At 44.1% G+C, this 13581-nt stretch overlaps 1 protein-coding gene across 1 annotated transcript; it reads right to left on the bottom strand.

Annotated features, from left to right (window-relative positions):
• Nucleotides 1-728: 728 nt before the first annotated feature.
• mettl4 (methyltransferase 4, N6-adenosine) lies at nt 729-13280 on the bottom strand. The gene is made up of 8 exons (XM_046356164.1): nt 12732-13280; nt 8027-8092; nt 7575-7935; nt 7113-7182; nt 6821-6995; nt 6514-6620; nt 5387-5478; nt 729-1406 (listed from the first exon to the last, which is right to left on the bottom strand). The coding sequence occupies exons 1-8, from the start codon at nt 13005-13007 to the stop codon at nt 1198-1200; spliced, it is 1356 nt and encodes a 451-aa protein (XP_046212120.1). The 5' UTR covers nt 13008-13280; the 3' UTR covers nt 729-1197.
• Between the last annotated feature and the right edge of the window lie 301 nt (nt 13281-13581).

Here is a 13581-nt window from a genome sequence, read left to right as displayed (position 1 = left end):
CATTCTGCTGTTTCTCATTCATGTTTTCCTCCTGTCGTGAGAGGGAAAGAAATAGATGGGAGGATGAGAAAGGGAGAAAGAAACAAAGAGAACGTGTAATGCGGAAATGATCCTGTTCTGGATTCATTAGTTAGTGATTGCTATGCTGTGTGCTGCAGTGGCTGTAACTCATCCTCATCTGGCTCTGTGACAGTCCCCTAGAGAAACTAAAGGCCCATTAGAGTAGCCCCACCCCGCCCATACCTTATCCAGCCACACAGGGGAGGGGAGGAAGAGAGCCAGGGATGGATGAAGGTGTGAGAGGTGGCAAAAAAAAGTAGTGTGTTTTGGCACCTTCCAAACTAGTAGGTAGGGATGGTGTGAGAATGACGTGATCTAACAGTTTATGGCTCAGGTACTGTTATTTGTTTGGTTCCTACATACAAAGAGCAGACTCAGAGGCAGGCGTGGCTCGCAGTGGAGCTGGTGGTCTCTCTGTAACCTGGATGACAGCCGCATCGTGCATTCCAAATTGCACCCTATTCCCTATGTAGAGCAGTGCTTTTGACCAGAGCTCTTTAAAAAGGGAATAGGGTGCCATTTGGGACACATGAAATAGCCATTGCACTCAGAAAAACACATCAAAAAAGGTGCATGGTAATTCATATGTCTACAATGGGACAGGGCAAATGTCCTCACAAAATCTGAGCATCTTATGGCTGGGTCTAGTCATACAAAATTCAAAACAATAAAGTTTGGTTTCTTTATTCAACTCTTGGATTTAAATGGATACACATTACCCAACACATTTCAGCACATTATAAAACATGTACGTACACTTTGACAATTATTAAACCAGGCATTGTGCCAGCATAGCTCCATCATCAATGCACAACACACCGCTATGAGGTAAAACACAGTTGTGTATCTGAACCAAACATAGAGCTATAGGTTATTAGCTTCAGCTCAAAACATCAACCTTGATCTGAGCTCCGGAGCGATGCACTTTCATCTCCCCTCCATCGCATCATGGGCTCTGTGATTCACCACCCCCAACATACTACGACCCAGAAACACAAATCAAGAGTCCCAAATGAAAGAAAATAACAGATCAAAGGAGATGGAGAGGGAGAGAGATTTGAGGGGCTTCTTGACTGTGAAAACGAATTGGGATTTTGATGTGGAAAGCTTCAACGGTATGCTATTAAACTGTAATGATTAGTCCGGTGTTGGAGGAGGTAGAGAGAAGTGAGGAGAGGACTCTCCATGTAAGGATCCTGTAGCCGTATCTGTGGGCTCCATGGTGTAATAACTGACATGCTGAAACTTGATCACCTCGTTGCCCCAGCTGGTCCATCCTGGCTGCAGGCTTCTGGCAAACAGCTCCAGGCACCGGGCGTCGGAACCCACGTACGGACTTAACACCTCTGTGGAGGGAAACAAAGAAATAGAAGAGGGCACCTAGGGCTGGTCTATTGGTAGTGCTGCTGCCTCCAGACAGCAGGTAACCCCTTGAGGCACAGGTTATATCCCCAGTTCAGTCACTCAGTTTCTGAACTCTATTCCTCTCATCTATCTCCCCATCTCACATTCTAATATCTGTCAATAAAGAAGAGTGAGAGGAAAGGGAGTTCAATATATTTTAGATGTCCTCAGAGGAGATTAGAAATAATAGATTATTCTGATAGGCAGATCCTGCTCAGATTCGTACATTCTATGGGGGTATTTAGCTGGTGCAGAAGGGGGAGTGGGGGCTTAATGTCTGGCTTGCCAATGAATGCTGGATTCGTGCATGGCGGTGTTCTGGCTGTCCTTGAGCGGGGGAACAATAGTGTTCCAGGAAAAGCATTCCTGACCGATAGGGTTCACTTCTTCTCCGCCCCTGCGCTGGTGCTGTCTGCTCACTCACATGCATGCTCACGCCCCAGTCACACACTCCACTCATCCAACACTAGGCAGGTTAATGAGAGCCAAAACCCCAGAGAGTCTAAGCCCCCTCCCTCACCCCCCCCCCCAAACCAGCCCAGCCTACACCTCTCTTACAAAACATGTCAGAAAGAAAAAAGTTAGGGGGTTGGGGGCAAGGCCAAACATGAAAAGCTCACAGACTAACACAGAAGAAACACTCTGATCGGTGACTCAGCCCACAAAGTTTGGAGAGGGAATAAAAAGGTCTAATTATCTAAAAACTCAAGGCAAGAGAGGGGGTGTGAGACTTGCGGCTTGCCTCACGGCTCAACTTAGCTCTTTGTGATGTTTCTCTTAGTGCTGCTGCCTTGAGTTTAGACCCTGCACATTCGGTGTAAATCCCAATTGGCAACCTATTCCCTATTTAGTGCACTACTTTTCCACCGGGACTCATCAAATGTAGTGCACCAAATAAGCATTCGTGTGCTGTTTGGGTTGTCACACTGATCCTGGGACAGCCAAGTTAAGGGTATTGATGACAGTGCTTGTTCTACTGCCCCACATGACCTCAACCCATTCATTTTGAAAGTGAGGTATTTCAGGGAATTAATACTTTGAGTGAGTGGAGGTTATAAAACCACAAACACTCACAAATAATAAACTGCAGTGTGTGCGGTCCTGTGTGGCTCAGATGGTAAGTGCGTGGCCCTAGCAATGCCAAGGTCAAGGGTTGAAGTCTCACAGGGAACACAAATATTGATTCTCTCACTGTACTGTAAATCAGTTTGGATAAAAGTGTTTGGTAAAAGCAGTTGGAATATGTACTCAATTGTCATACTTGAGTAAAAGTAAATGCTATAAATCAAATTACTTATATTACGCAAACCAGACGGCACAATTATAATAATTTTTGTATTTACATACAGACGGGCACAGACATAATTTACAAACAGAGTATTTGTGTTTAGGGCGTCTGCCAGATCAGAGGCAGTAGGAATGACAAAGCGTTATATTGATAGGTGATTGCTGTCCTGCCTGAGCATTCGATATGTAACGAGTACTTTGGGTGTCAGGGAAAATGTATGGAGTAAAAAGTACATATCTTCTTCAGGAATATAGTAGAGTAAAAGTTTTTTTTAAAATATAAATGTAAAATACAGACACCTCCCCCAAAACTACTTAAGTAGTACTTTAAAGTATTGTAACATTTGCACTTTACACCACTGGCTAAAAGTGGTAGAAAGACTGTACATATATCACCTTACTCAGCACCTCCAGCTGTGAGTGAGTAAAGTTATTTTCTCTGCCTTTCTCACCACCCCAGGACAGCAGGTAGCCTAGTGGTTAAAGTGTTGGGCCAGTAACCGAAATGTCGCTAGATCGAAACCCCCAGCCGGCAAGATTAAGAATCGGTCAATGTGCCCTTGAGCAAGGCACGTACCCCTAATTGCTCCAGGGTCGAGTTGGGATATACACAAAAAAATGAAACAATTCCAATTCACACACACTTATACATGTGAAATAGAACAAATATAAATCACTCACCAATATCTCAGGTTCTCTGAGTTTAAACAGTAGCACACATCTTTTCACAAGTCAATTAGGATCTCACACACGCTGGCTGGGTGCCATTAAATTGGGCGGGCATGAAGAGGGCACTGCCAATTAGCCGCTTATTACAATACAATGCTGGGAGGAAAATATTCAACTTTAGCTAATTACCAAAGTTTTTTGGAGCCACAACTAAAAGCAAACAGATTATTCACACTCCGAGGAGCATAAACACTTTTTTTCTGCCGTGTCGGCCATCTGGCGAGGATGTGTTTGGATCTCTGAGGTAGAGAGTGAGCATTGGTGTCCCTCTGTATCCCTACTGCAGCCACACACACACACACACACACGTCTGATGTCACTCACAGGATCACTGGGGAGGGGGGGAGCTATCGGATCACAGAGTCGCTCTCCGCTCCGCCCTCTGTTTAGGACATCCATGCTGTGATGTCATACTGAGGTCAGGGGTAAAGAGTTGGCCACTGCCTCCAGACCTGGCACATTCAAAACACTTGGGACTACATACACCACTTTGCTCAAATCCCCTAACAGGGATATTGCCCTGTGGTAACAGTGACTGAGGAAGAGGACTTTGTGTTTTAGAGGGGGGCGGTTTAGAGACTTAGCACTGTGGATATTCACCATTTCAAGCTGTTGCATAAGAATCCACCAGAGGGGGTGTGAGAAAAGGACAGCAGCCCAAATCCTTTTCCCGCCCCTGGGTACTCCAGAGTGAATATTCAGCATTAATGCCCACGTCCGGATGTTCCTTTTTGCCAACGGGTCGATAGAACCTTTCAGGATCAGAAAAGGTCCGCTCTATACCTCTTTATCACAGGTTATGTTAATGTGCCGTGGCACCTCTCTGCGGGACCAGCTCCTCTGACATTTCATCCCAGCAGCACTGCGTTCTACCACGCCCACCACAGCCTCCCTGCTATCCAGAGGGGTTGGAGGGGGATTCGCTGGAAGGCCAGAGACAGGGATGAGAAGGGGATGACATCACCAAAAAGTGATATATCAAAACACACAATTCGGAATGACAGCGGCTCAAATGATGATGGGTTACTTGGCGAGTGTGAAATAGCGTGCTCTTTGAGTTTGAATGTGGACTTATCAATCATGGCTGGGGGAAAAAACGATATCACACTGTTTTGCTGCAACTCTTGCCCAAGGCAAAGATACGGTGTGTTCTATTACTTATTATTTGTAACAATGAAAAGACAACGCTGTGAAACAAAGCGTAATTAGAAACTCATAATATATTCTCAACCCAATAGTTACAAAGCACAATGCAGTCATAACGAATTTAAATCTCACAATATCCTGCCACTTTCCCAATCATCTTGTATATTCAGCTGACAGGGCACTGACAAACCTCTTCCTCTTGCTCCCCAAGTAAATAAAACGCACATAAATCGCTTTCCCTGAAGAAGCAGAGAGTTGATGTTAAGCCCCACTCTACATAATCATTGTCTTCAAGGTCTCATCATTGCTTTCTAAACAACATTGTACGGATCAGAGAAAAGGTTTGACTTGTTAACAATCAAAGGCCAATCAGGCCGTACAGCAGCACATTGTGACAAACTGGGGTCACAATTAGCCATTCGGACAGGTTAGAGCACAGACCTTGCAGCTGATGTCCTTCCGTTTAATAGCAAGGCATTGTCTTGTGCTTTTAAAGAGTGAGGGACAGAGAGTGAGTCAGTGAGAACAGAGCACTGACAGTTAGCGAGCCAGGTCAAAACACAGCAATCGCGGACACTTACGTCACAGTATTGCCCTCTAGTGGTGAAACTATTCAGTTCAATCATTTCTCCAATTATGAATTTCATTACTGGAACTGTATTCATTCATTCCTACGCACTTGGCTACCACATTACGTTCTTATGACGCTGACATACTTATGACGCTGTTGGTGGAACTAGGACGTGCTGGGAATACTGACCTGAGAGTGAAGGTTTATGGGAGTGTAGGGCCGATGGGACACTGACGATCACACGTTGCTCCTCCATAGGGAGCTCTGTCTTCCTCAGAGAGCTGTAAAGGAGATGGAGAAAGCGCGTCATGTTTTGGAGGAGATCGAACGTTCCAGTAATGAAAGAAAATACACAGGAGACTTAAAAAAAAGGTCCAATACAGGCATTTTTCTTTTTTATCTCAACGTTAAATCATTTCTGGGTAACAATTAAGTACCTCACAGTGATTGTTTTGAATTAAAATGGTCAAAAAGAAACAAAAATAGATTCTTCGCAAGAGAGCAATATCTCAAGCAAGACTTTTGCTAAGACTGTCTAGGAATGGTTTTAGTAGAGGGGAAAACTGAAAACTGTTATTGGCAGAGAGGTTCGTAACTCTTTCTTATTGGTCTATTAACTAATTTACCACCTGGTGATGTCACCTGACAGCACTAAACTCAATTCCACCAAAACAGGCAGAAATTTCAGTGGGTCTTTTCAAACAGCTCTTACACGAAAAGGGCATTAACATAATTTTCACAATTTCACCATATTATTCCAACTTCGGTGTGGAAATACTGCATATTTAAAAGCACGTTTTTGACTGCACCAGTCCTTCAAGAAATTAATGTAAAAATTTAAAAAAGTAGCCTCCCGAGTGGCACAGTGGTCTAAGGCACTGAATCGCAGTGCTAGCTGTGCCACTAGAGATTCTGGGTTCGAGTCCAGGCTCTGTCACAGCCGGCCGCGACAGGGAGACCCATGGGGCGGCACACAATTGGCCAGCGTCGTCCGGTTTAGGTGAGAGTTTGGCCGGCAGTGATGTTTTTGTCCCATCGCGCACTAGTGACTCCTGTGGCAGGCAGTGCACGCTGACAAGGTCGCCAGGTGTACGGTGTTTCCTCCGACACATTGGTGTGGCTGGCTTCCAGGTTAAGCGGGCATTGTATCAAGAAGCAGTGCGGCTTGGTTGGGTTTCGGAGGATGCACGGCTCTCGACCTTGTTGCAGCGATTCAGCGATGAGACAAGACTGTAACTACCAATTGAATAACATGAAATTGGGGAGAAAAAGGGGTAAAAAAAATACAATGGAATAACATTTTTATTTTGTCACACCTGTGTGAGTGGTGTCCGCACCCACGATATCGACCAAGTACCAACACCTCGTAAGGCTTCTTATGCGGAGAGTCCAGTGGAAACACATATTCCCCTGACCTGGTGACCTGAGGGTGAAAACATAGACAATACATCAGAGAAAAATGCTTAAGATCATATAGCTCATTTCAGAAGCAAATTCAACATTAGACGTCCTAGATGAAACATGACCACTTTTACTATCACCATTTAGTAGTGTCATTTAAACGAAATAGATATATAACAACTATAATGACTTCGATAAATGCTAGGTTCCTTTGTGTTCTACCTTGACCCAGAACCACTCTGCCAGCACCTCCACGCCCCAGTGTGGGTACAGCTCGTCCCTGACGAAGCGCAGGTGGCTGGGTCTGTTGGTCACCCAGGTGACCACCACACAGCCTGTGGAGGCCAACAGTGGGACAGGAAGCCGTTTGAGCTGGGAGGAGGGCAGAAAGCTATACCTAGAGGTCAGCAGGAGAAATGCACAATATGGTCAAAACAGAATTAGAGGTTTGCAGAGTCATACATTGCAGTGGATGTCGCATGGAATAAAAATCACACTGAATTAGAACGCTGACCTGCCACTCCTTTTTACAGACTTGTTTTCCCATGGAGGATCCAGGACAATGAGGTCGAAAAACTTTCCATCTGCAAAATAATCAATTTTCTAAGACAGGGTTTCCCCAAACTAGGTCCTGGGTGCACATTTAGTTTTTTTGCCCTAGCACTACACATGATTCAAATGACCAACTCAACATCAAGCTTTGATTATTTGAATCAGCTGTGTAATGCTTGAGGAAACAACGAGGGGGGGGGGGGTCCCAGGAGAGTTTGGGAAACCTTATTCTAAGACATTAGGCCTACACAGGCAGAGAGGATCCTTATTTAGTTCACTAAAGCCTTGCCTTCTCTCCACTCGATTCCTCAAAACATTTTTAGAGAGTTTTAAGAGATTTATAAAGACAATGTATTTCGGCACTGACAAAACATAAAATCAGCAAACGCAAGCTCTTTATCATGATCAGGTTTTGTACACTCACAACCAACCAGGGGCTGCATTCTGGCAAAATCAGAGAGCAGGAAGGCACATCGTGGTGGGATAATGTATTTCTCTCCCATCAGCATCACCTCCATGGCAAAGTCCATACAATTCTCTGTGATCCGTGTGAACAGGTCAAGGTGTGTTGTACTACAGCCATCCTCAGACTCAATAAACTGAACTGGGTCCTCTCCATGTTCACTCACTAGAGGGAGCTCTTTAGCCATGTCACACAAGGCTGCCAGGTTGCATTCCTGGGAAGGCAGGGGACCCTCCAGAGCATCGTTGACCTCACTCAGGTACTCGCAGGAGAGCCCAGCATCCACTAAGGATTTGGTCCCCTCCAAAATGGCAGACCTGATCTGGTCATAACACAATGATAAGCAGTGGTCAACAATAAAAAGTCTGAGTAATGGTAATGGGTAAACTAAGTAATAGTGAACATAAGATTACCTTGTGGTGGAAGGCAAGTGAATCAATTTCTCCTTGGTTCAGATCATTGCGTTTTCGTTTTCTTTTCTGTGGGATTTGAATATATCAAAAAGATTGTGGTTAAAACAAAGGCGTTTCCCAGTGATAGTACCTGGCAAGTTAGCCGCACTCTCCAGACATGTCTAGTCAAGCCTAGGTCCAAAAGACTTAACAGCTTATACCCCCAAGCCATAAGACTCCTGAACAGCTAATCAAATGGCTATCTGGACTATTTGCATTTGTATGGAGGAGGTGGTGTGATGGTGCTTTGTTGGTGACACTGTCTGATTTATTTAGAATTCAAGGCACAGTTAACCAGCATGGCTACCACAGCATTCTGCAGCGATACGCCATCCCTTCTGGTTTGTGCTTAACAGGACAATGACAGGACATTGACAATGACCCAACACAACTCCTGGTTGTTAAGGGCTATTTGACCAAGTAGGAGAGTGATGGAATGCTGCGTCAGATGACCTGGCCTCCACAATCACCCAACCTCAATCCAATTGAGTTGGACTGCAGAGTGAAGGAAAAGCAGCCAACAAGTAATCAGCATGTAGGAACTGTTTCAAGACTGTTGGAAAATCATTCCAGGTGAAGCTGGTTGAGAGAATTCCAAGAGTGTGCAAAGCTGTCATCAAGGCAAAGGGTGGTTACTTTGAAGAATCTAAAATATATTTTGATTTGTTTTTTGGTTACTACATGATTCCATGTTTTTTCATAGTTTTGATGTCGTCACTATTATTCTACAATGTAGAAATGAGTAAAAAAAATAAAGAAAAACCCTTGAATGAGTAGGTGTGTCCAAACTTTTGACCGGTACCGTACATATGACCTCAATTAACCTGTGCTAACCTGTGCCCCCGCACATTGACTCTGTACCGCTATGTACACTGCTCAAAAAAATAAAGGGAATACTTAAAAACACAATGTAACTCCAAGTCAATCACACTTCTGTGAAATCAAACTGTCCACTTAGGAAGCAACACTGATTGACAATAAATTTCACATGCTGTTGTGCAAATGGAATAGACAACAGGTGGAAATTATAGGCATTTAGCAAGACACCCCCAATAAAGGAGTGGTTCTGCAGGTGGGGACAACAGACCACTTCTCAGTTCCTATGCTTCCTGGCTGATGTTTTGGTCACTTTTGAATGCTGGCGGTGCTTTCACTAGAGTGTGGTAGCATGAGACAGAGTCTACAACCAACACAAGTGGCTCAGGTAGTGCAGCTCATTCAGGATGGCACATCAATGCGAGATGTGGCAAGAAGGTTTGCTGTGTCTGTCAGCGTAGTGTCCAGAGCATGGAGGCGGTACAAGGAGACAGGCCAGTACATCAGGAGACGTGGAGGAGGCCGTAGGAGGGCAACAACCCAGCAGCAGGACCGCTACCTTCGCCTTTGTGCAGGGAGGAGCAGGAGGAGCACTGCCAGAGCCCTGCAAAATGACCTCCAGCAGGCCACAAATGTGCATGTGTCTGCTCAAACGGTCAGAAACAGACTCCATGAGGGTGGTATGAGGGCCCGACGTCCACAGGTGGGGGTTGTGCTTACAACCCAACACTGTGCAGGACGTTTGGCATTTGCCAGAGAACAACAAGATTGGCAAATTCGCTACTGGCACCCTGTGCTCTTCACAGATGAACGCAGGTTCACACTGAGCACATGTGACAGACGTGACAATCTGGAGACGCCGTGGAGAACATTCTGCTGACTGCAACATCCTCCAGCATGACCGGTTTGGCGGTGGGTCAGTCATGCTGTGGGGTGGAATTTCTTTGGGGGGCCCGCACAACCCTCCATGTGCTCACCAGAGGTAGCCTGACTGCCATTAGGTACCGAGATGAGATCCTCAGACCCCTTGTAAGACCATATGCTGGTGTGGTTGGCCCTGGGTTCCTCCTAATGGAAGACAATGCTAGACCTCATGTGGCTGGAGTGTGTCAGCAGTTCCTGCAAGAGGAAGGCATTGATGCTATGGACTGGCCCGCCCGTTCCCCAGACCTGAATCCAATTGAGCACATCTGGGACATCATGTCTCGCTCCATCCACCAACGCCACGTTGCACCACAGACTGTCCAGGAGTTGGCGGATGCTTTAGTCCAAGTCTGGGAGGAGATCCCTCAGACCATCCGCCCACTCATCAGGAGCATGCCCAGGCGTTGTAGGGAGGTCATACAGGCACGCGGAGGACACACACACTACTAAGCTTCATTTTGACTTGTTTCAAGGACATTACATCAAAGTTAGATCAGCCTGTAGTGTGGTTTTCCACTTTAATTTTGAGCGTGACTCCAAATCCAGACCTCCATGGGGTTGATACATTTGATTTCCATTTATAATTTGTGTGATTTTGTTGTCAGCACATTCAACTATGTAAAGAAAAAAGTATTTAATAAGAATATTTCATTCATTCAAATCTAGGATGTTTTATTTGAGTGTTTCCTTTATTTTTTTGAGCAGTGTATATAGCATCATTACTATTATTTTATTGTTGCTCTTGAAATGTGTTATTTTTCTAACGTTCTTTAAAAAAAAAATTTTTTTACTTCAGTTTTTTAACACTATTTATCTTAAACTGCATTGTTGGTTAAGGTCTTATAAGTAAGCATTTCACTGTAAGGTCTACACCTTTGCAGCTGTATTCATCGACCTGGCCAAGGCTTTCGACTGTCAGTCACCACATTCTTATCAACAGACTCAACAGCCTCGCAATGACTGCCTCGCCTGGTTCACCAACTACTTCTCAGACAGACTTCAGTGTGTCAAATCAGAGGGCCTATTGTCCAGACCTCTGGCAGTCTATGGGGGTCCCACAGGGTTCAATTCTCGGGCCAACTCTTTTCTCGGTATACATCAATGATGTCGCTCTTGCTGTTGGTCATTCTCTCATCTACCTCTACGCAGACGATACCATTCTGTATACTTCTGTCCATTCTTTGGACAATGTGTTAACTAACCTCCAGACAAGCTTCAAAGCCATAAACTCTCCTTCCGTGGCTTCCAACTGCTCTTAAATGCAAGTAAAACTAAATGCATGCTCTTCAACCGATCGCTGCCTGAACATGCCCGCCCAGCATCACTACTCTGGAAGGTTCTGACTTAGAATATGTGGACAACTAGAAATACCTAGGTGTCTGGTTAGACTGTAAACGCTCCTTCCAGACTCACATTAAGAATCTCCAATCCAAAATTAAATCTAGAATCGGCTTCCTATTTCGCAACAAAGCATCCTTCACTCATGCTGCCAAACATACCCTCGTAAAACGGACTATCCTGTCAATCCTTGACTTCGGCGATGTCATTTACAAAATAGCCTCCAACACACTACTCAGCAAACTGGATGCAGTCTATTACAGTGCCATCCGTTTTGTCACCAAAGCCCCATATACTACCAACCACTGCGACCTGTATGCTCTCGTTGGCTGGCCCTCGCTTCATATTTGTCGTTCTCTGCTGCCAATAACTGGAATGAATAGCAAAAATCACTGAAGCTGGAGACCCATATCTCCCTCACTAACTTTAAGTTCCAGCTGTCAGAGGAGCTCACAGATCACTGCACATAGCCCATCGAACTACCTCATCCACCATACTGTTGTTTTTTTGCTCATTTGCACCCCAGTATCTCTACTTGCACATTCATCTTCTACACATCTATCACTCCAGAGTTGAATTGCTAAATTGTAATTATTTCACCACTATGGCCTATTTATTGTCAGCTAGTGAAAATGCACACACACCTACACCACACACACAGAACATAACTTAGAAATGCCTCATGAGCTTAGTTCAACAGTCACACTCCATTAGAACCCAAAAATATAAGCTTGTTTTTCTCCAATGTTTGTAAACATTGTAAACATAAACAAACACTGTATAGCCTCATGACATCAGATTAAAACAATACTGTTGATATCATGGATGGTCAGTCCTTGCATCCATAGCACTGTCTATTAATCTGAGTGGTTACATTTCTCCAGGCCCACCCCTCAGCTTTTTACCAAAACAAAGGCGGGGTCATCTTTTGGTTATTGTTTCATCTGTGGATTTACTCTTTAAACAGCTGCACATTATCAAGATACCAAAGTTTCAACAACAAAAAGTTAACAGGCCTATATACCAGCATTTGGCATTCATTTAAAAAAATGTAGATAGCACTTTTCAATAGTGCTCAAAGCATGCCATTCGATGAGCACAGCATTTATTTTTCAACTCAAATCAGTGAGCCCAATCAAACTAATCATGACAACAAAAATCATAAACAACAGAGTAGAGCTGGCTAATACATCCTTAGTTTTGGGGTTATGCTCAGGTAAAACAATTTGGTTAATATAAAGATATTAGACTATGTAGTAGCAAGCAATGGGTTAGAAGAAGCTACATAACCAACTCATAAAGTAAAACGTAACATCCATACATGGCCAGCTATGTAAACTTTAACATTGATTTATCCCGCAATAGATGTGGTTCAATTGGGAACATGTATACGTGTCTTGTTCTAATGCCTCTAAAGGGGAATGTAATCTAAAAGTAACTGGATGTTATCAGATTACGTTACTGAGTTCGGGTAATCTAAAAGTTACGTTACTGATTACTATTTGGACAGGTAACTAGTAACGGATTATATTTATTAAGTAACCTACCTGACTTACATATAAAGAAACAGACCCCCCCACCGATTTACCTTTGATGGTTTACAATCCACTGTAGTTTTATTCTCACTCCTCTGTAGAGCTGCGTCCGAGACGGTACTGTCATTTGTGGTCACAGTACAAACTGATTTAACACTAACGCGAGACTTTAAAATCTGAAAACACTCATGTTTAAAACAACATTTAAAATGCGACTTCCCACTGGCTGCTTTCCTCTCCGAAGTAACGTTACATAGTTGGACACCTTTGTCGACAAGCGAACAAGCATCCAACAGCCACCCGTTGGCATTTCTAAACACAATCGACATAGCCAATCTGGTTGGCAAACTACTCTCTCCTAACTCTCTCTTTGATATCTTTACATGCCGTGAGTGTCCATAAGCGTACCTTGTGGAGTTGACTAGCTTGCTAACGTTACTTACACATTTCGTTTCTTTGCTGGGTTCCCTACTTTCTCTACATGGACATTATTGCCGTGCGCCGCCATGATGCTTGTCTATCGTCACGTGCATTCGCCAAACCTGTGGCATATTCAATACGTCGATTCTGTTGTAAACCTTTCTTAAACGGAACAAAAACGGGAGGGACAAGCCAGGGGCGGACACCCCGGGTGCAGATTTCGTTTACTTCCGTTTGGTTCCTCGTAACAGACTAAACGTTTTGCAACGCAATTCACCCAATGAATACACCCCAGCGCGTTTCCACATCCACAAAGTCGAAATTGGCTATATCCTAAAGAAATAATGAAAACAAAAATAGATTTTTGGTGTAAATTGAATTTTGTAGTTATGCATAATGTTAGCAGTTTGGTTAATGTGAAAATAAATTGTCGAAATAGGCGGGGTTTAGGATTTAGCGGCAACTAGTGACGACACAGCCCAC

Source organism: Oncorhynchus gorbuscha, linkage group LG07, assembly GCF_021184085.1.
Source record: "Oncorhynchus gorbuscha isolate QuinsamMale2020 ecotype Even-year linkage group LG07, OgorEven_v1.0, whole genome shotgun sequence".
NCBI lineage: Eukaryota > Metazoa > Chordata > Actinopteri > Salmoniformes > Salmonidae > Oncorhynchus > Oncorhynchus gorbuscha.
The sequence above is the reverse complement of the archived record's forward strand: the minus strand, read 5'-3'. Positions and strand labels throughout refer to the sequence as shown.

Coding starts and splice junctions, on each gene's coding strand:
- mettl4 (XM_046356164.1), bottom strand. CDS start 13,007: ATGTCGATTGTGTTTAGAAATGCCAACGGGTGGCTGTTGGATGCTTGT. Junction 6,621..6,820: donor CAGAGTGGTTCTGGGTCAAG/GTAGAACACAAA, acceptor TTTCACCCTCAG/GTCACCAGGTCAGGGGAATA. Junction 1,407..5,386: donor CCATAAACCTTCACTCTCAG/GTCAGTATTCCC, acceptor TTCCCTCCACAG/AGGTGTTAAGTCCGTACGTG.